The 23,925-nt window shown below is 36.6% G+C and overlaps 1 protein-coding gene across 3 annotated transcripts in view; it reads left to right on the top strand.

Annotated features, from left to right (window-relative positions):
- The first annotated feature begins 2,159 nt into the window (after positions 1–2,159).
- The window catches only part of LOC149078121 (cellular tumor antigen p53-like), a 50,177-nt gene continuing 28,411 nt past the window's right edge, over positions 2,160–23,925 (top strand). Inside the window, exons 1-4 of one of the 3 annotated variants that reach the window (XM_089241708.1) lie at positions 2,160–2,450; positions 6,779–6,914; positions 9,541–9,582; positions 11,655–11,859. In XM_089241708.1, the coding sequence (XP_089097834.1) occupies positions 6,823–6,914; positions 9,541–9,582; positions 11,655–11,859 (339 nt within the window). In that variant the 5' untranslated portion in view covers positions 2,160–2,450; positions 6,779–6,822. Of the gene's footprint in view, positions 2,451–6,778; positions 6,915–9,518; positions 9,583–11,654; positions 11,860–23,925 lie in introns of all 3 variants that reach the window. The other 2 variants (XM_089241710.1, XM_089241709.1) reach the window with 2 other exon arrangements.

Below are 23,925 nucleotides of genomic sequence, written 5' to 3'. Positions count from 1 at the left end.
TAATTATTTACCTAGAACAGTACCAACATTAGAGATATTTTGTTTCATGAACAGAAGCCGGATCTTGAATCCTGCGAACTACGAGGCCGCAAAAGGCGCCAAATGAAAGGGGTGATTTTTTTATCACCAAAACGTCATTCGCTTACACTTGAAAAACGTCCAGAACCGACCCTGTTCATGAATAGAGAGTTCATGCATGAAAACATTTAAGAGCACAAATTTCCGAACATTTAGGATGTAGGCTGCATTGCTGACAGCCCCGGTAGTTCATTGCCTACCATTAAATTACATCTGAGGTTTAGGCTGATTGCAGCTAGTGTTGTTAATATTCGACACAATCCCTATTCCAGAGCGTTTTTTTTTAAATTTCGAATTTGAATATTCAAATATTGAGATTGCAATCTTGGATTTAAACAAGTAATGTCATTGAATGGTTCATATACAGTGAATCCCACTTATAGCGTTTTCCAAAAACGCTTTTTCCATGAAAAACGTTGTTGGTGGGAAAACGTTTTAAACGGGAAACTTCAATATGTGTTAGCTAGTAAAAGTTAGGAGATCGCGAAAATAAGTCGTACTAAGCGAGAAAACTTTTAAATGGGACCGTTAAGCGGAATATGCTGTAGTAATTTTGAATTAATCTACATTTTCAAATGTAGTTCTAACGGGTTTCAGAATGTTTTTCTTTATTTTTGTGAATTCCACATCCTGGAGCAGGGGCCCCGAGGCTAAGATCTTTAGTGGGTCCCAAGCCAGACTTTTCACGGACCCTTCTGTAATGAATTTATTGCGTGAAAAAATGATGGTTATTGTCCCGGATCCCGGGGCCCCAGTCAGCAGTGCCGTCTTAACGCATGGGCCCGTGCCCTGATGGATCCATGCGTTAAGACGCATGAGAGGTGGGGCCTCAAGAGAAAATGGGCCTCACAAAAAATGAGATATAGTTCAAATTTTCGAGGAGTATGCATGTAAATTTGTCTGGTAGGGCCTCAGAAAAATCACTTGGCCCGGGGGGGGGGGGCCCATAGTGCTCTTAAGACGACCCTGGCACCCGAACAAAGTTATACATGTAAGCCCCCACCCCCTCCCTTCTGGCTGGAAATGTTCACCTGATAATTTTATGAAAAATGCTCCGAAAAAAAGTTCACCAAATCCTATTATTCTGAGCTCCCCCCCTCCCGGGGGGAGCCTGGCCCGTAAAAGAGCTGAGGCAACCAGAGTTATGCCTCGAGCAAATGGGGGGGGGGGGGAGCTTACAAAAAAAATATACACTTATTTTGCATGATAATAAATCTTTTCAAGAGGTCCCAAGAAAGTCTACCCCGGGTCCCCGAGAAGGCACGCTACGTGCCTGGGTGAACCTAGGCTCCTTCCCACAACAGGTAGCAACAGGATCGATGTTAGGTCAGCCGAGCAAGATCACATTTTGACGCCATTTGTAATGTTTGGTGCCCTCTCTGGTCAGGTGTCAGGAGCACTGGACTCGCTTGCCCACCCCACTAGTTGATGCCCTTCGCACAAGCGTACGTTGCAACGACCGCAACTAGATGCTTAGTCAGCCGGGGCAAGGACGCATTTTGGTGCCCACCCCCTCTGATCCGACGCCCGAGTCACAAAATTTACGGTTCGAGAGTAACTCATTCCGCTCCTCTGTGATTGGTCGAGTTCACTAGGGAATGTCGGATTTTCAGCCGCTAGTGTGGTGATGACAAAGCTCAGGTATATAAAAAACTAAATTATCATTCAGCTTTGCTCCTTATGAACAAAGCTTATAAACTGACCTGAAAGATCAAACTTCCAGTTCAGTAATTTTTTCAAGACCCAAGGAGACATCCAAAACAAAGGATAAAACATTCTCCACACCAGCAAACGACAGGTAAGATCGTAAAAAGTGAATTTTTCCACACTCCACTTCATAGTTATGTGCTGCCATCTAATATCGAATTTAAAAACTACTCATTTGGTGATGATGAAGTTCAAAGTAAAAAAACGATATTCTTTATTCGGCCCAGTTCCTTACGAACAAAGCTCATAAACTGAACTGGAAATTCAAACTGAAAGTTCGGTTATTTTATTTGAGCATAAGGAGACGTCCAAAACAAACAACCTCTTAATGAGCAGACGACAGACAAGAAGTCGGTTCCCTACAAGCCACGCTCACAAACAGAACTGGGAGTTCGAACTGCCGGTTCAGTAATTTTTTCAGGACACAAGGAGACGTCCAAAACAAGGGACCTGAGAGAAGCAGACGACTTATTGTCCTGTATTTGTTTTCTTCGATAAATATGGTAACAAAAGGAGCAAATACACCTTTCGAGTTTAACGACATCAAAGTTGGCATCACAAGAGTTTGTTTTGAATTCTTGTCTTTGGCAGAGCGAGCGTGTTCAAACATGATCGCCGGTCACTAGCATGTGACCAGGGATGACATCATTTTGACTCATCTAATGGTAATAATTCACATTGTCATTTTTAATCGAGGGGAAAAACAACCAAAGATTGCACATGAATATTACCATGTTAGCTATTTGGATGCATTTATTGGTCAATTAATTATCCAATCATGTCTTAGTACTTAAGGGAAAGTGCCCACCCCAAGCAAAATCGTTGATTCTGAAAATTCGTTGAAACAGATGCAGTATAATCCAGATCCCTTGGCGACTTTTTTTCCGTCGCCAAAAACGTCATGGTGACTTTTCCTCGGGCCAGGAAAAGTCGCCAAGGCCGTGACTGGTTCCAGATGCCATAAGCGGGGTTTGTGCGCCAAATGTGTGCTATTATTTCATGTCGCCAACTGATCAGTGGCTCCTTCGAAATTTTTCATTGGTGACAGTAATGTTTTTCAAGCTGACATGTTACCCTTATCTATTTTTAAGCCGTTTTTCTAGGAGCAGGCTTTCTATGCCGCGTGCAATGTGAATTGCCCATTGTGATGCTGTTCACTCGCCAATAAGAAAAGCAGTTCAAACTGTTTTCCTACAGAGCGCAACAAGCCTCACGCCGGGTGTGATTGTCAGACTATTTCTGGAGGAGTCATGTGTGTCAAGCATTTCATGGATCTGTTGTTTTCTTTCACTTTAAACCAGAGCTGCCTTAAGCTTATGTGCCACATTAGAAAAATACAAACAGCGCAAAAAAACTTACTTCTAGAAAAACCCAGCTTTATTGCCACCAGTGTCTTACGTCATTATACCGTTTTTGGCATTATCGAAGTTTTATTGAGCCAAAGGGGCCATTTAAGTATTATGTAAGCAGATTTTTAGCCATTTTGACCCCCCCCCCTGTCAGCAAAACACTGACCCCCTCCTCCCCTTGTCAGCAAAATTTCATCAGCAGCTTAGAATATTTCATATCTTCAAAAAGGGTAGTTGATGACGTAAGCAACTTTCAAACCCCCCCCCCCCCCTTGTCATCAAAAGTCAGCAAATCCGAAACCCCCTCCCCCCCTCGATGCTGACGTAATACTTGAATGACCCCGAAGAACATTTCGTCATCATGCATCCTTTTGCTTGGGAATATTTCAATTTTTTTTTCTAGACGAGTATTCTTCATCAAGACAAAAAAAAGCTAAGTTTTTCGACAGAATTTTGTGCGATACTCGCAAATCTTGCCCAAAATGTATAGCATAGTTTCAAACAGCGGAACACATGCAGTATAATCCAGATCCCTTGTAGACTTTTTTCCGGCCAAACACTTTCGACAACCCGAGGAAAAGTCCCCAAGGCCTTGACTGACTATGGATGCTGAAAAAAACCAGCATAGAAAAAATAACAAAAACGGAAACAAATAATAATGGTACAAATAAATATTCTCAGTATGAAAAAAAATAAAACCAGAACTCTCTTCGGAATAATAAATCGATCCGGGCACAAGTCACTCTGGGTATCCAGACTCTTTAAAGTAATAGTAAACTAAAATAATATTACACTGAAAACAAAGCAGAAGTTACAAAAAATAATAAGAAATATATTAGAAAAATATAACCTGAGGGAAGAAGCATAATCCTAGTGAAACAAGACAACAAAACGTTTAGACAACGGAAAAAAAAAATGATGCTTTTTCAAATACTATTATACAAAGGGAGACACCATTTGAATAGCCTGCGTTACCAGCGCCACCTAGAATGGAAAATCTAAAAAAATTACATTAACCTGACACCATTATGCCTGCCTTAGTGACTTACGGCACCCTTGGCGATCTGGATTATACTGCATCTGTACCGTGATGGGTCAGTGTGTGAATCCTATGGCCAATACTTTCTGCCACTGTGATGTGGTCGAGTGGATCACAATGACTATTACTACTTAACCAAGCACCAACTCTGGCCATATCACTATATTGCAGTTTACTGCCATTCATGAGATGCGTTGCAAATGAAGGCGCTGTCTATCAGTGGTCGCCTCAAGCTCATTTGGGAAAATATCTTATCTATTATCCTCCCTCGGATTCGAACCCAAGACTGTGACAGCAACCTTCACAGTGGTACACGAGCATCTTACCACCACACCACTCAGAGACAGGTCATAATGACTAACTCGCATTGAAAGAACCTGGGTTCAAACCCACACCATTGCATAGCTGCCAACTCTCCCAAATTTTCCGGGAGTCTCCCGCATTTTAGCTTCATCTCTCGACCTCCCGAAAAGTTCTTAAATCTCCTGAATTCTTACAAAAATCACAAAAAATCCCTAATGATCTCCTACTTCATTTGGAAAGAATCCACGCTTCTGAAAGCAATCCTTAAGGAATTTCTTGTGGGGGTAAAAAGTCTTTTGTTTCTGTTTTTTCTCCCTTTCGAAATGGCGTCACACGTCGTAAATGGGGGGGGGGGGGGAGATAGTGAAACATTCCTTTTTAAAGAATTTTTACAAACCCCCTGATGGTAACAAGAAAAGTTGTTTGTTTTATTGTGCAGGTAAATAGCTTAGCAGCCAATAGTCCTGGATAATAATTGAAGATTAGAGTGACGTTCATGTGGTCAAAACTTGCTCTTTTGTTGAAGTTACGTACGTGCGATATAAAAAAACATGAATACTGATAAGCAAAAAAATATTTAATTAATTTTAAAGATACTTATTCCAATGAATTTCCTTTCATCAAACGTTCCATAAAATGGCCGACTTTTTCTTTTTGCACAAGTTGTGTTGAGGGGGAAAGACTACTGCTATTTCACCAAACACCAACTCTGGCCATATCGCTATATTGCAATTTACTGCCATTAGTGAGATGGGCTGGAAGCGAAGGCGCTGTCTATCAGTGGTTGCCTCGAGTTCGTTAGGGAAAATATCTTATTGATATCCTCCCTTGGGTTCGAACCCGGGACCCTGACAACAACCTTCACGACGAGCATGGTAGACGAGCATCTTAAAGGTGGAAAGACTGACATCATCACTCATGTGAACTCAAAAAACATCAAGCAAGTGTTATAAAAAGTCAGTGCTCTTCAAAAATTAACGTTTTTTTTCGCTTCATCTTATGATGATTTTGGGTCATTTGCACAGAATGTTTGTTCACATCGTTTCTGATTGAAACTATATATATATATATTTTAGACCATTATTGAAGTTTTGTTCAATTTTTTCACTTGTTTTTTGCATAGGGATTTTATTCCAAGGGTTTAACTTCCATGTGTCAAAAATCCCTATTTTATTTGGAAAAATCCCTTTTGTATTTATTAGGGAGTGGTTTTACTATAAAATACGAGTTTGCGCGAAAATCTCCCGAATTTTCATTTTCAAAGTTGGCAGCTATGCCGTTGCCATAGTGGTGGATGGCGCATAAGATAATAAGAAAACAAATATAAGAGATGCTGATAATTTGCTTACTTATCGTAATGCAAATATGTTGCAATATTTGTGAATCAATGATAGCAGGGCCCAGCTTTGCAACTCGTTGTTATTGTCAACTTGATGCACCTGAAACACATCTGATTAAATCATAGTTTCCCAAACTTTTCGTTCCATCACCCCCTTCTTCAGAATTTTTTTTCTCTCATCGCCCCCCAACTCAACCGAACCCATAGGATCCTATGTTAAATCCGTAACTTCTATCGCCCCCCCTGGACCATTCTATTGCCCACTTTGGGAAACACTGGATTAAATCAAAGAAAACATGATTTTTTTTTATAAAGCCCCCAGTATTAATATTATTTCACTAAGTATGTTTAAAGCCCTAGCAGACTAAGAAGGTTGTATAATCCAGTTGGAGCGAAATCGGCCAAAGTCTGAATTGCGGACACAGTTCGAGACTTTGCCTGGCCATTTCGCGAAGCGGTCTGAAATCCCAGGCCAAAGCTTGATATGGTGATTTAAGATGGCCGGTAGGAGAGCTAAATCCATTTTTTTGTGACGAGAAGGAAAAAAAATGAAATTTGGGAAAAAAACTATAAAAATAATTCTATAAACGTAGTCTTTTCTGCTAAATACTTGAGGGGAAAAAATTATTACCGCATCGTGACTGCGGTTTGATGGGTTGCCAGCTAACATGGACATAATTATCAAGAAAAAATATACCAACTTGACGATTCAGAATCATGTCTTTTGGTAAGGGATCAGCGGTCACTTCGCGAACTGGCTGGCTAATGCCAGTGGTTCGGACATTGGCCAGGTCAATATTTAACGAAGTTGGCCAATTTGAGAAGTGGCCGGCCCAGTCACAAACTGGCCAACTTCAGTGTTTAGTAGTAACATAAATATTAGATCATAACATATATATTAATCAGCTTAGCTAAATTTTTACCCTAAACATCTCAAACGCTAATTTCTGTTTTTGTTTTCAGTACTCTGTATTGACAATCTCACGTGACTATTTATAAGCAGCAAAATGCAGCAAGGCAATAATAATAACAACTTTGACAGTTCCGAACACTATAATCTGAACAACGATGAAGCTTACCTGTTCCACAGTATGCTAGAGTGAGTATTATAATTCATTCCAATTGTAAATACTATAAATTATTGTGGCTTGCTTTCCTCTTGTAATTTTTTTGATAACGGTTGAAAACTTAATTAGTATGTGTGTGTGTCAGGGCTGGAACTGGAGGGGGGGGGGGGCAATTGCTCCAGGAGGGGATAATTTAGGGTTCGACAGTTTTAGGTGGAAACAAAGAACACTGCTATAGAATTATGTAATTTTTTAAGTTTGGGGCAGCAGCAAAATAATGCTTGCCCTGATGCAGCTGAATCAGGTTTGCCCTGGGCGGCTAAAATCCCAGTTAGGGTTAGTGTGTGTTGAAAATTTGATAGTGCTCTGTGCAGTTATTCTTGCATGCTGATGTCTTCTAGCTCAAGTTTTATAAGACACAAATACGAAGTGACTGTATGAGTGACCTTTGATGACCGGACACACCTTGCTTCCCATCTTGGTGAGATATCGAAGCATTCCTAGTATAGGTGTATCCGGAAAGTTTTATCAAAAACGGCATAACATGACCACCTCAGACGAAGGCAGCAAAAACTAAAACAAATTACATAAAAATTGAGTGACAAGTGAGTGGATGAGTGACCATTTGAGTGACTGTGTGGCTATATGAGTGGCCATATTAGTGATCAAATTAGTGACCAAGTGAATGACTATTATTGAGTGATGAAGTTGGTGTCCATATGACTGTATTATTGAGTGATGATGTTAGTGACTAAGTGCATGATCATATGAGTGATCAAGTGCATGACAATGTGAGTGACCATATTAGTTAGTGAGCAAGTTAGTGACTGTATTAGTGAGTGAGGTAATGACCAAGTGTGTGAAGAGTGACCAAGTGAGTGATTAAGTTGGTGACCATATGACTGGCCAAGTGTGTGAATGTATGAGTGACCAAGTGATAGACCATATGAACGACCAATGCAGGGGGTGACTGACCATATACGATAGTGATGCTGTGCATTTGGTGCATTTAAAGGGCTATTTTAATGAATTTGAGGGCCCTTGAGCCTAAACAATTTTTGTTGCGTATGATTTCTGTAGCGTTTTGAGAGGCATAATTTGGCATCAAAGGTACTATAAGTACATGCATGCCAACTACTAGGGAATGTTCATAGTTTCTACAGATTTCTACCATAAAATATAGAATCACAAAAAACTACAGACATCAGTTTTTTTTTCAAAAGTTTTGCCAAATTGTTTTCGATTGAAGATTTCTCTGGATGCTATTATCCTATCGAGTACAAAATAACGCCACAAAGAGGCTGCATCTCCAAAGTAGTGATGGGATGAATAATGATTTGGCCGAATTTGCTGAAAAGACAGAATATATGGCTAATGTTTTGGCTGAATACCAATTTTTTTGAAATCCATCACAATTAAAAATTAAATTGACATTTTTAATCTAAAATAAAATTATTGGTAATTTCAAATAATATTGAATTTTAATTTATGCAATTTATTATTTAAATACATATTGAAAAACTGGTAGCTGAGAGATTTTTATTGCCATGATACTGAGAGAGACAATGAAATTTAACGATGATATATTGCATTTTAATATTACAGTGATACCTTGGCTAACAAAGATGGTTCATTCTAGGATCACATTCGTTAGCTGAAACATGATTTCCCATAAGTTTCTATGGAAAATAATTTGATTTGTTTCAGGTTCTGCCCGAAATTTAAAGATAAGTTTCTAAAACACCAAGGAATGCTATAAAAAGGACAAAAACTGATTGAAGGCTAAAATGAACAGCTTCAAAGTTGTATAAATGGCAATCTATAGGAAGATGAGAGATGCTGAAGATCTTATTTTCTTCACATTATGTACACAACCAACACCATCTGTAGTCTAGTGTAAAGCTAGTGTTGACACAACCCAATCGAGTTCATAAGTGTCCCCATCCATTAGTGAACTGGACACCTTATTTCTTTGTCTAATAGACACAGGTAGAGAAGATAAGCTCTCAGATTGTTCAGCTTGATGCGTTCTTGAGTCTTGCACTGAAAGAATGCATGCTCTGAAAACAAAGGCAACCTTTTTTTTTTTCAATACATTTTCTATTTCGGCTGAATCTTTCATTTTATATGAAATGGTTCACAGAATTTCAGAAAGAAAAGTGTAGGTACATCTGAAAAAAATATTAAGGTGGATATGTGTTAATCCAGCCCTAGTGATCGTAATTCTGATGATGATTAGTGCAAAAATCCAGCTCACGACGCTGGCATTCATATCATTGAAAACGTTCGCTAGCTGAATCTTTATTTGTTAGCCAAAGCAGAAAAATCATGAAAAAAATATTCATTAGAAGGAAAATGTGTAAACTAAGGCATTCGTTAGCCAAAGTATCACTGAACCTACAGAATCAATTTATTTTTCAACACTTCTTACAATTTTACATCTGATTAAAAGAAACTGTTATTTACTCTCAGGTATTAATGTGCATCATAAAATTTTCGATTTATTTTCCTGCTTTAGATGTTCTTTGCTCCTTTCAGTAGCTCAATACATTTCTTGTTTAGATACATCTTTCAATTAGTGAACTTGTGTAATTCATGCTCACTTCCACATTACTACAGTAGAATTCTGTTTTCAGTTTCATGTTTTACTTATTCTAGAGAAATTCACCCTGACGTAACCTCTTGCACAGAAACTCATAGGTATGCACAATAAAATATAATCAGTAAATTGTTAATTTATGTAAAAAATTCTAATTAAAATGATTTTGTAAAGTTAGTCTGTTGTGCTTAGATTTACGCAGATATTTGGCTGAATTACTAAGCATTATTCGGCAAAACAGCCGAATAGGCCAGATACCAAATAGCGGCTGAAAATTTGTCCCATCTCTACTCCAAAGAATGAATATTGAGCTGAATTTGAAATGAAGTGAAGCAACTGAGTATTTCTTAGTAAAGCAACATTGTGGTGTTGATAGTTGTTGTGAAGGTTTGCTTTGTTTAGCTGTCCACACATCTGCAAGTTGAATCCTCCAGGTAGGCCATTATCGAAAATGTTTTAATTGCTGAATTGAAACACAGAAATGAATGAGTAGAAGTTTTTACAAGTTTTTTCATAACATTTTTTATGGATAAGTTTCTACATAGAAAGTGTAAGAGGGATGTTAATGACAACAAAGTAGTGATAGCCTCCTGTTCCAAAAAAATCAAGGACTTTGCTTTCGTGAGGAACATTCACAGCAAACGAGCCCAAACATAAACAAAAGGCTACTTGTCAGAGACTTTTGAAAAGTCTGGCCTGGGTCTCTTGCCAAAGATCCCAGATTATAGGGGCCCCTGCTGCAGAATTTTGGGGGCCCATGAAAGGAACAGATGCGAATCATTTAAGCAAAAATAACATGATGGGCAGAAATTACCTCTCTTCATAGCTCAAATCCAGTGTACCAACAAGAACATGCTTGGCTCTTCTCTGCACCCCTTCGAAAAAGTCCATGTCTCTATGTAGATACAGTCTCCAAAACTTTATGGGATGGGATCATTCAAGTATTATGTCAGATACATATCAACTAATACTTGAACGGCCCCGTACTCCTGTCCAGAATGAACTAAGCTCTTGAAAAGTGGAAGGATGACTTTAGGAGAATGCAAAGACCCCTTTTTAAGAAAGAAGCCGAGCTTTCTTTCCTTCAACTACTGAATGTGATCCTACAATGAACCATCTTTGTTAGCCGAGGATGTTTTAAAATTAATTATGGGCCGATAAAGTACATAGAAGGAATTTTACAGCTTTAATTAAGCATTTTTGGAAGCAGAAACGGGCAGAGATGGATATCTTGAAGTTCAAGGGGTGCAAGGAGAAATAGAAATACTTTGGCACCCCTTAAAATAGAAAACTATTAATTTCTATGTTCTTATTTCTATGTTTCTTTAAATCTAGATTTGTTTCTTTCATAAGCCCCACAGGAAGTCGCCATGTTGGTTAACTTGGACACAGTTTGTATGTCCCTCAAGAAAGAAAGAGGGGGATATCTATGATATCTCTCTCTGTGTATCATTGATAGATTGAGGGAGATCCAAAAAACCTCATTGGAAAAAACACGGGCATCGCCGGGTATTATAGCTAGTAAGAGAAAAACTGAACATTTTATTTAAAAAATAAGTTTTGACAGCCAAAATCACATTAATGTTCTATAAAATAAGGGTCATGTGGTTACTTATACAGGTCTACAAGTTTCTGGTCAACGATTGGAAGAAATAAAGCATATCTGGGCTGCTGTGGTGGTCAAGTGGTAATAGTGACAGACTTTCATCACAAGGACCCGAGTTCAAACTCTACCGTCACCACAGTGATGGTTGGGGGAAGTTTTCTTTCTGTGGTTCCCAACTTCGAGATGCTAATTCGAGCCAATTTCCATTGAAAAGTCACACCTCAGACAGCAACAGGCCTACAATGGTACAATTATTCAATCATTGCACTCCACTCATAGTTAGAAAAATTGATGGCAGATGTGTGGCAACACTACACATAATAAGCATTTCACAAAAATAATCTTCCTGTTTGGTTCGTGCAAACACATTCTAACTTGTATCCATTCATTAGAAGTTCTGCAGAGGAATATATGGAGGAGATGCATGTGGGGTTTAGTAGTAGCATATCTGGACCGTGAACTTGAAAGGTTGTGCACCCCCTGCTCTTAGCCCTAGTCAGTTTTTTTTGCTCATTATTATTATTGATATTGTGTGTTCAGATGTTTGTTTTGTTTCTAACTCACCAGACCGATACCAATGGAAATGCAGAATGATCCTTCTCTACATGTATCCATTTACCAAAACCCTTTAGCAGTGCACCAAGATCTTGTGCCAGCGTATCAAGAAACTGTACCAGCGTATCAAGAAACTGTACCAGCGTATCAAGAAACTGTACCAGCATATCAAGAAACTGTACCAGCATACATGGAATTGGAAAGAACTCAGCATTCAGTAAGCAGTGTGTAATTATACTTATATCGTATAATGCTTAACACTAGAACCGCTGCACTTTCGGTATACCTAGAACCGCGGACTGGGTCAAATTGAGTGACCCAAACTGTGAAAAAACGGTATTTCATAGCGAAAAAAACAGGAATTTATTTTTGGTTCCTGGGTTTTTTCTTACTCTTATTCAATGTTGTTTGATTGTGTATTCATAATGGAAAATTATATTTGTTTATGAATATATTATGGGCTTCAAAATTAGCTAAAAAATGATGTAATTCAGTAAAAATAAGATTTAGTAAACATTATTTACTATATTCAGTCCAAAAACAATTTTCAGTAATCTTATAATAGGACAAAGATGTAAAATAAGCGTGTCAAATTGAATATGAGAAAATCTATAATATGATTCTGTCAAACAAGTATTGATTTCTTACTGATAAGTGGAATTTATGATGAGCAGTTGAGCAATTTTTTTTTTTTTATTATTCTTGCACATTCATCGCATGTTGAAGTTGCACATCCCATGCAAAAATTAACAGTTTTGTTTCCACATTTTTATGTTACCTGGCACATCAGATCGTTTATTTTTATTTATTACTATTTTCTTTTGATCGCTCACGAACAGTTACATGATAAGGAGCGCACGAACGTTTCCTTTTGCTCAAGGACAACACGTATGATGAACGCAGTTCTTCAATAAGATTTGAGGGGAACTGCTTTCAAAAAATAGTTCTGGCCAGCTGCTCATACTGCTCTTTACAAAATACAGAAATGTTTTACAGTGAGATCCAGGATGTTGTAGAAAACATCTGTGATGCCACCTTCACCGAATATTTTCTGGGCATTTGATCGCTACAACTACGATCGTTATACTTTGCTGAATTGTAGTGTGAAATAATTTCTGTGTGTGTGTAGAAGCTTTTTGGGGCTACTACTGCCAATATCGACTGCCAGATGAAACGTGCTGAGTAATGAAAAACTTATATCGTTCTTTCCTTGATAAACTGTCATTTTGGCATCATTGTTCTATACAACTGTAGTTTCACTATCTTTATTGCATCAGATAATATTGCTCTTCGATTTCATCTCACCGTCTCTACTAAGCTCGTATTTTTTGGCTTTTTGCATTTGAGTCAGCTTCAGTGTAATGAAAAAAGGTGTCAGTTGAGGCATTTCTGTCATTCTCAAATGGCTTGATGAGTTATATCACTATGTGCTCTGAAAGAGAGAGATTCGTTGGACGCTGATACTTCCCAAGATTTGGAAATCTATTCAAAACGTATTTGGCCAGGCCAGAATTTTATTCTTTTTCTGTGACATCGTTTGCCTACAGAAATTTCAACTACACATTTTTTCTAGAGTTAAACTTTTACTCCCCCAAAACCTTTATTGAGTCTCGTCAGAATTCCAGGTATTCAAGTTTACAAAGGAAAAAAAATATTTATCTCTACTTGACATTCCTCATACATGACATACGAAGTTTGATTTGGGTCAAATTGACCCACTCTGCGGTTCTAGTGTTAAATCAATGATTCTCAAAATGTGGGTTTTGGCTCCTTGGGGGTATCGCTTGTGAGCTGGTAATACTCATATGTACCTGCTCTTTGCTTTGACAAGACAGTTCTTGGGAGCGATAGATGATAGACTAAGGCATGAGAGTTGTGTATTTCACGCTTAGAGTGAATTGGACGCTCACATCGTTTCCCACGTTGACAACCTTAGTATTTACTACGTTTCGATGGCGAAATTAAAAAAAAAATTTTTTTTTGTTTCTTATAGTTTACCATTTCTGGTCTCCAATACTTAGGGAGGCTTTTTTACATGTTGATAAATATACAGTGAAAACTGGGTATAAGGATAAACTTGCATATAACAATATTTTCTTTGATCCCAGTGAAATTCCTATTCAATAGGAAGTAGCACAAATGTGCTCAAACTACAATGATAGCCTGTCTGTAGCAATATTTTTCCTAAGTCCCTACAGTACCGTTATAGACAGGTTTTACTGTAGTCAGCAATGAGGTTTGTTTAGAATTCATTGTGAAAAAATTTGATTTGGGTTTAATGCAGGGTTGTTTGGTTTAAACCTTGGTTTTAACCAAGTGGTTTTTTTAAAAAAACCACTTTGGTTTTTTTCAAAAAACCAAATAAAAGTTGCCTAAATATAATTTTTTTCCTTAAAAAATATCATATTGGTTCATTATTAGCCAAAATGTTTCATTTTTACCACATTTTATATCCTTGGGGTACATTTTGATGGTATATCTTTAAATGACATAAGATTTTATAAGTGGTTTTTTTAAAAAGTCTCATAAAAGTGGCCAGAATATATATAGATTTTTCATATGAAGTATCTTAGTCATTTAAAGTTATATATAAAAGCCAAAATTTCTCATTCTTACAACATTTTTTAACCTTTGGCTACATTCTGATGCTCTATCTTAAGCAAATTCATGAATAAGGAGTGCATCACACATCTAAATGTAGTGGTGTATTTTATCTCACAGGGTTTCTTTTTCTCTTCACAAAGAAGCAGCTACAGTAGTGACACCATCATGCTAGGGGCAGGTGGTCCTATAATCCAATAAAGACACCGGCTGTCCTTAAAGGACAAAGACTAGTGTACTAGTAGTTACATTACCTCACATTTTCATTTTCTTTCCCATAAGAAGTAGCACATCTCCTACTGTATATCTCCCAGTCTTAATATTCAATAGTTGTTTTTTTTATACTTTCACACACACACACTGTTAAGCCCAGTTAATCAAGGTTCTACTGTATAGTAGTAACATATTTATGAAAAATAATCAGCTATATACAGGGTGATTATAATTTAAGTTTTGATTCCAAAACTATACAATAAGTACTGATCGGAATGACTTGAAAATTTGCATGGATACTCCTGAAGCAATGGAAGTTTCTTTCGCAAAAGAAAAACGTGCAAAATGTGCAAGTAGATGATGCTGTACTTGGCCAGCAGTATAATCTATTTTGTGCAACCACATCATTTCGGCACTTCCACAGCATCAGTGTGTGGATAGAACTTCTATCAAGATGCACATTGCAATACCAGCAAAGCAGCTGCTGAAGACCCATTTTGACAGGATGCACCTTAACCCTTGCAACTTCTGGCTGTGGGGGCACCTCAAAATGTTATGAACAGTGGTCAGATTGCAAACTTTGGTGAATTGCAATCTCCAGCACCCCCAAAGCAGAATGTTTTGCGATGTTCTGCAACGAGCCCTCAGCTGACTGAAAATGTTCTGCGGTAAAAATTCACATATACATAATAGCGCTTTTCTACACTTTTCTTAAAATTCTTCCAGATTGTTCTGCAACAGCACTGGTTGTTCTGCGACATATGTCGCACATTTCGGCATATTCTGCTTTGGGGTCCAGCACATTCCCTATATGTTATAAGTTCCTCAGGAATATTAATGGGGGGGGGGGACGCGTTTGGTTTAATAAAGCAATTGCAAGCACATCCACATTATGACCATGGCATACTCCGATTCTGCTGTTGAACAAGAATTTTTGTGCTTTCAACCTCATAACCAGAACACGCGGTGGACAACATATTTAATATTTCTTAAGTAAGTTGTAGTTATTTGTTCAATTACTTCGTTTTTTGTGATATTTCCATGAATTATGAAATCGTGAAATGCTATAATTAAGCTATCATTCTGCCATGACTGGCTATCGTTTCCATTCTGCGTGCAAATTTCCCACATGTTGGATGATGTTATTAATTTTACATTTTTAAGTATTTTTTCCCCCTTATCAAATAAAGTTGAATTTTTTCAGGAATATTCATGTCAATTTTCAAGTCATCCTGACAATCATTCTTTTTTTTACAGTGTTTTGAAATCAGAACCTTAGTTATAATCACCTTGTATATCGTAAATCATTGCTAATTAATCTGAATTATTTATGCTTCATTAAAGACATTATATTCACCTAATTTTTATTACTTTTTGCGAAATAGCTTCCTAATTAAGTATACTGAAAGTAACTGGAGAAAAAACCTTTATATATTTATATGATTAATAATAACATTAAAAGAATTTTCAAACACGCAGTAATCCATTGAGTTAAGCAAAAAATAATTAAGTAAATTATTAAGTAAAATAATTAATGTAAGAAATATTTTTCGATTAATTAGTATGGGAATAGTGTTAATTACATTAATTACCATTTTATTTCAGTTAATTATTAGAAGTTTGAATGATTTTTCAGAAATTTCATTGTTTTTAATTTTAATACTATTTAAAACAAAAAACCGGTTTAAACCAAAAAAACCTGGTTTAAACCAAAAAAACCGGTTTTTTACCAACCCTGGTTTAATGATATTAAGAGATATGCAAATCTGACGTTGCATTTTGCTTAGTCAGCACTAATTTGATATTTATGCTTGACACACTCAACATGTTCCACCTATTATTTTGGTTGTTCATTTTCAACCTGGACAATGGACAAGTGTTCATACTGTGAATAGTGTTTTTGGCCAATTGCATTTTTATCTCTTCTTTTTGCGGATTTCATGGAGAACAGATTTCTAATTTGTTTTTGTTTTGCTAGAGCACCACTCTCAAAACAAAGTCTTCAGATGAAACATTACTGCAGCTCTGATGTTGCAATCAATAAATCTTTTATCTTTTTTTTTTTTTTTTGTTCTCTTTCCCTAACTTTCAAACTTTCCTTTTGATTGCCTAATATATGTTAGAAGAAAGACATTTTTACATGTTTTGTAACACTGATGAAAGAACTATTCATGTTGAAAGCATGTGCTTTTCGGAAATATAAAAGCAATTTTCAATCATGCATTACTCAGAATATATATATATATAGTTTCAGTGATGGCTATGTATCTCACATGGTCTAGTGGTTAGGATACCTGGCTCTCACCCAGGAGGAGCAGGTTTGATTACTGGTGTGGGATGTGTTTTATGGCCCAACACCTACATGGGTAAAGGGTTAATATCCTGGAAGGGGCAAAGCCCGGGCCTTGTCTGGTCTGGCATTGTTCTTAACCTTTTCAACACAAAATTTGATAGGTGGCAACTGTTGATTTCAATGTCACAAATGGAAAAAAAGAAGCTGGGGAAATTTTTCATGTGACTGTGAACAAAAAATATTTAAAATTATAAAAAAAAGAAAAGATGAAATATGAAAGAAAACCGATCTTTTTATATATAGGCCTATATTATTAAAAACAATGTATTTTTGTTTCAAGATGGAAAAATGGGCTGGGGGGGGGGGGAAAGCCAAGAGAAACACCTTTCCTTTTGAAATGAAAAATTTTTTTAAGCAGATTTTAAAAATCAATTAATAAAAAATTATCAGTAGAGTAGTGACATGTCAGAAACAGGATTATAAATAAACCATGATGAAAAAAAAAAGTTCTGTGCCCAATATATTTATTGTAAACTGCTGTAGACACAATTTAGGCCAATTTCATGAAAATGACTCATTTATAAAAGTCAAAAGTTTTGGCTAGATTATTGCCAAATATTGCTATTTTTGTCCAGCACTTTCAATTTACATGGCATTTTTTTCAAGAAGCTTTCCTATCCATTCCAAAAATTGAAATTGTCATTAGGCTTGAATCAGCCGTATCGGGTGAACTTTTATGTTTAGGTCTACATTTTTAATAAAGGTCTCATACCTTTTAACGTGGTGGAAAAACTGCTCTAATAAAAATATCATTAAAAATACTATTTAACCATCGATTTATTCCACATTTGGTACACATGTTCTCGATTGTATGTGCTATCCTATGCTGGTATAAAGTTTTGCATATCTTAGATACTTAATTTTATTGTAAATTTTCAAAACAATGCATTAAAAATAGCTTGCGCGCATGATAAAATACCACGACATCAATATGATTGAATAAAAATTGATTAAAAATAAAGGAAACTGTTAAATTCCTGAAATGAAGATTGATATTTCATCAGATCAATCTTATTTAAAATTGAATTTTAAATGAGATTGAGTCAATGAAATCTCAACCTTTTGCTTCATTTCATGAATTGAACAGTTTCCTTTATTTTTAATTGATTTTTATTCAATTATATTGATGTCATGGTATTTTATCATGCGTGCAAGCTGTTTTTAATGCATTGTTTTGAAGATTTAGAAAAAAATAAGTATCTAAGATATGCAAAACTTTATACCAGCATAGGATAGCACATACAATCAAGAACATGTGTACTAAATGTGGAATAAATCGATGGTTAAATAATACTTTTAGTGATATTGCTATTAGAGCATAGTTTTTCACCATGTTAGAAAGTATGAGACCCCTTAAATTTCTGAAAAAGAGTAGGCTAGAATAAGTTCATTTAATTGTTTTTTCAATTCTGATAATTTTTGTTGTTTCATTTTCTGACCATCAACGAATAACTGGACAGAGAGTCTTTCTGGCCATCAAGTTTCTCTTTCAGTTGTATTGAGATAAACTACACAAAGGAGTGCCAAATTTTGTAAATAAACATTGCAACAAATCGACCTGAAAAATTGAAAGTCTGTTGCATGTCCGACAAAGATTTATTTTAAATTCGGTACACGTACAGGTGCTTTAGAGGTATGAAAATACCCAATTTTTCAACGACCTGCTCCGCGTATTTGTGGAGCTACATGAATTTAAATTTTGATGAAAAAAGAAAAAAAAATTCGGTTTTTTTCAATGGTTTTGTTTTTGCCACAAAATTTAAATTCATGTTGCTCCAAAAATAAGCGGAGCAGGTCGTTGAAAATTTGGGTATTTTCATACCTCAAACAGCATCTGTACGTGTACAGAGAAAATCCGAGTCGGACATGTGATTGACTTTCAATTTTTTCGGTTGATTTGTTATGATGAGCCCCTTTTTAAAACCTGAAGCAAAGTGTTCTTTTTGATTTTGTGATCCTTTTTCTCCATCTAAGTGGTTTCCATCTCTGGTAAAAATTTCAAAACTATAGTACAACGCATTCGAAGTGGTGGATTTTTAATTTCCGATAAATTAAAATGCTAATAAATTAAAAATAAAAAAAAATCGAAAATTTAGTAGCTACTAAGTTCTCTGAGGGGTGTAAGACAGTTTCGCATAGAGCCATCTGTAAATTTCGAAAAGAAATCGAAAATAATGGTTTTTTTTTTGTTTTTTTTACTTTTAGAAATATAAATTCGGCATCCGATTTTTTTGGATATCTTAACATTGTACTTAATGCAATATTCCCGTGCTATTTGTACCGCATCTCTTTTTTTTTTCTCGACCATTCGTAACTGCCGGAAATGCTTGAAATTCCTGAGTTTTCAACATGATCCTGCATGCACACCGCGCAGAGAAAAAATATGCGATACTCGAACCTCGAGGAGTTGGGCCCCCCTCACTGGTTGTATAGGCCTCTTAGCATGTTCCTAGAAAAGGATCTATATCTTATCCCCATAGGATAAGACGTCCCGAGGGAAAGATAATATTTTTTTGGAGAAAAGACGAAAAAGTGATGGGTTTGTACTTGTTCCAGTAGAATTCCGACAGTATATATATATTTTTTTTACGGTCGACGTAAAATCCGAGACGTAGAATAAAAGTTGTGTTATACTGTGCCTACATTTTCCAATGGGGCGCATAAATAGCATCATCAAAGGTCGTAAAAATTCGAATTTTTTCGCAACATTTTCTCAAGTGCTTGAAGGTAACGTCATACGTACGGATACGTAATTTTCGTATTTCCGATTTAGATGCGATAAATGCGAGATTCGCCAATTTTCGTGTATAAATTTGATTTTTGCTCTTTTTTTTTGCGAAATATCCCTAATAAATATCCCCACTATTTAAAGGGGAAAAAGGACGAAATTTTCCTGATCTGAATTATTTTTAGTTTTCGCTCGCGAAATGCAAGTTCATTTGATTTTCTCACCTGAGTTGGAATCGGCAATTTGGAAGGGTCAAGCTTAGGCGCCTATTGTGCTTTATTGAGGTTTTTCTAGGAGCTCTACATCAAACTATTCCTTCTAGCACGTTTTGTGCAGTAAGTTTGTAGACAAAATTTTCTCACGAGCGCCAAAGTCGTTTTTGCGAAAAGACAAAAATCCAGACAAATGAGAATGGCGAAATCGATGAAGAGCTCAGCGTAATGCTGAAGACGATAACAGATTAATTCAAATAATTTTTTTTATTTTACACGACATCCAGCCGAACAAATGAACCCTTTCAGCGCACAGAAAATGATTCATCTGAAGCCAACAACATTTGCATCATCTCTTAAACCCAAAATGTATTATTGAAAAGCTTATCTCCAATATATATTTATATACAGTAAAATCGCTCGTAACGGTCACCCTTCTTTTACGGCCAATAATAACTTCCCCTTGTATAATAGAATGCATTTAAACTCTTGATTAATGGTCACCTTTCTTTTGTGGAGGAACTTTTTTTGTCCAGCTGGTGTCCGCAAGAGGGGTTTTACTTTTTGTTTGTTCGACGCGCCACGGGTTGAACATCTATGGATACAATCATATAATTACAGTGAAACCTCACTGTTGGGGACACCGGTGGGACAAAAAGTTTCGTCCGTAAAAGATAGGTGACCGTGTCAGGTGTTTGAAATGCGTGCTTTTACTATACAGGGGTAAGTTATTTGGCCGCAAATGAAGGGTGACCGCATCTGAGATGTGTTCGTTAGCAGGGGTTTTACTGTACTTTCACTGGTCAATGAAGAGCTTCCTTTGACAGGGTCACAACTTGGGGGAAAGTGCGGGTGGGTCTGTGCCCCGGGTGTTCTGTACTCTAGCGGACACCGAATCTACCCGTTAACCCTTTCTAAGGCCGTGGGAAGCGCTATATTCCCCACCAAATTCATCAGTTTTAAAGTGTCCATGGTAAGCTGTTTTACTACCTCTCATCAAAGCTACTATCTATTAATAACTTCAAGAAACAACTAAAAAAATTAATTTACCTAACTAATTAAAGAAATAAATCAATTATTTTTTTGAAATTGAGCTAAATGAGTTTCTTTTCTTAAATCGATCTAAATCCCAGAAATATTTTAGTGTACCAACAAAAAAAATGGAAAGTTTTCGTAACTAATAGCATTTCCGCTAATGCTGGATTCTGAGATAGATTTTAGTATCTAAAACGCCGTTATATTACTGACAGAAGACAAAGGCTAAAGGAAGAGAATATTGAAGACTGCTGAAATAGATTTTAACTTAAGTACTTAATACTGAGCCTCATAATTAAACTTAAAAAAAAAAATGTGTCGTTAGTTTTGTCCGTTTTAGCGAATAGAGAATTTTCCCTCAAAATTAATGCAAAATTTCTGATTTTGATTTTTTTTACTTTCGAAATTTATGTATCTGTAGCCATACATATGTTACGGTAAATGTGATAAATCTGGTTATTATGCATAATCGCCTAGCATTTCGGTAAGTTTGATAAATTTTCCTAAATTAATCACAAATACATGCAGTTATGCATAGTACCCAAGCGTGGCGTCGTTGCTAAACATGGTAAATCGCTCTATATGACAGGTTTGAAGCAACGGTTGAATTTTTCGCAAAATGCGAAAGAAAGAAGTAGCCACTTTAGCAAAAATGCGCACAGAAGGTACGAAACGAGTAGACGTTCATCCGTCAATCATTAGCATTTTAGCATTTTGCTAAAGCTTTTTTTTTCCCATTTTCGACATTCTTGCAAAAGAAATTTTTTATCCAGCTTAAACCCTGCTATATGATATACAGTAGAACCTCTTTTTTGCGGAACAAAAAAAAAAAAAAAACAGGTGGAACAAAAAAATTTACTGTACTATACATGATAATTCATATATGTATCATTATATCGGGTCCGACTATGTATTCATCACACATACGAAACTCATTTGGAATCAAATTCACCAATTACACTTGGGTATTACGCATAATCACATATAAAAGCGATAAATTTCATGTATTTATCTAATTTACCAATGCACTTGGTTATTATGCACAATTGCCGGTAAAAATGATAAATTTATCAAACTTACCAAGACGATGGGTAAGTATGCGCAATAACCGATTCATCACATTTACCGTAGCCCATATATTCGATACTGTATATCGAAATTCAATGAAATATATTCATTGGGAAATACTAAAGAAAGGAGTTTCATTCTAAGGCATTTATTTTTTCCTTCAAGTTTATGTAACAAGTTACGTCACGAGTGGCTGAAAACAAAGCCGATGCTTGGGGGGAGGGGGGGGGGACTGTGTCTGGCTTTATGTCTGGCAATGTGTCTTGTTTGGCTGCTGTCGTTCGCGTGTGTTAATGATATGAGTTGGGAGGGAAGGATGAAGAAACCCGTTGGTGTTGTTATCATTATACGCGATGAGATGAATAAATATATATACAAGGCAATGTAAACATGTTCCGACTTGCAGTTCTGCTCGAGTAATCGTATTTTCACTCTCACTGTTGAATATAGCTATCGGAGTAAAAAAAAAGTGGGGGGGGGGGGTGTCCTTGAAGTTGTACATTGAACTCTGGCTGGTCTTGTTGATGTCGGTTACTCGGTGAATTTCAGGTTTCTGAGTGAATTTGGTACATTGATCACGATTCGTGATCATTGTTGAACTCGATGTAAGGTTTTGTATTCTTCGATCTCCTACCCAGAGATATTTCTTAACTGCTCCAACCCTTTCCGGCAGTCTTTTTTGGTAAAAGCAAAATTTTAGATATGGAAACATCAACCAAGACTCCACCTCCTGCCCCCACCCCGCTCTTTCACCATAGTGTAGTGGTTCTCGAACCTTTTTTTCACCGGTGGTTCTCTTGCCCTTTCGCAACGTGGATCCGCGGCTCCCCAGAACAGTTTAAACATATATAATTCAATGCACCGAATAGGCGATCACCAATGTCAACAGCTTGTCGCATCGTTCCAGGATCCGCGATGTACACTCAAGAAAACGCTGCCATCCAAAGAGAGGATTTGAGTCATGGTGGAATATGGAAGACATATAGCAGCACCAACAAGAATACGAAACAATCACAACTCTGACACGTAAGCGGATATAGGCTTTTCGATGTCGAGAGCAGATCACAGAGTGTGTATAGTGAACGGGAGGGGGTGAATGTCCGGCTCCGCCTTCCCACTTATGCTAATAATGAACGAGGGGACAGGGCCGTCATTTCAACTTTTCCCGGGGGGGGGGGGCAAAGTACGTGTACTCAATGTATGTATATATATATTTGTGTATATATATATATATATATATACCCTTTTTAGTGTATTTTCAAAAGCCGGGGGGGAATGGCCCCTCCCTGCGCCCCCCCCTCAAATGACGGGCCTGCGAGGGGATTCCTCCAGGCTTATTAAAAAAATAGATTCTTCTCATTCTCCTGCAAATGCGGTAGGACGTGGGAGATTACTAATACATTTCGTGAGTTATCTAAGTGTGGGCCGACCTTCTCAGACGCGGGGCCAGGTACATCTGAAATATTTCGGGGCACCAAAAATGTTTAGTACCCCCCCCCAATTTTAAATATTTTTCGGGAAGGATCGGCATTTATTATTTCAGAATTTATAGGAAATGTGGAGCAATATCCCTACAAAAAAAATTTTGAACACCCAATTAAATATAAATTACAAAATTAATATAAATTAATAAAAAAAAAACCAATTCAGCGCTGAAAGAAATTTCAAACTAATGAGAGAAATAATGCTCCCGCCGCTTATGGAAATTTTGGGATTGATGATTTAAAAATAATTGAAATAAATAATTCCAGCACCATTGAAGTTTCTTAAATATTGAAAGAAATAATTCCCCAAAATTGATAAAAATTTGGAATTAATGGGAGAAAAAAATTCTAAAATTCATGAAAATTAAAAGCCAATGGTAGTATTAATTAAATATTTGAACAATAGTTCCAGAGTCGATGAAAATTCAGTGTTAATGATAGAAATAATTCAAGAATCGATGAAAAAAATAATTCAAGAATCGATGAAAGAAGTAATTTTCAAGAATCGATGAAAGAAATAATTCAAGAATTAGTTTAAAAACAAAATTCGAGAATTTATGAAAATTCGGAATTGATGCAGCAAATAATT

This window comes from Pholcus phalangioides, unplaced genomic scaffold (assembly GCF_987345545.1).
Source record: "Pholcus phalangioides strain wild (caught in Gottingen) unplaced genomic scaffold, Ppha-v1.0 ptg000014l_1, whole genome shotgun sequence".
NCBI classification, from domain to species: domain Eukaryota; kingdom Metazoa; phylum Arthropoda; class Arachnida; order Araneae; family Pholcidae; genus Pholcus; species Pholcus phalangioides.
Note: the sequence above shows the minus strand (reverse complement) of the source record. Positions and strands in the feature narration are given on the sequence as shown.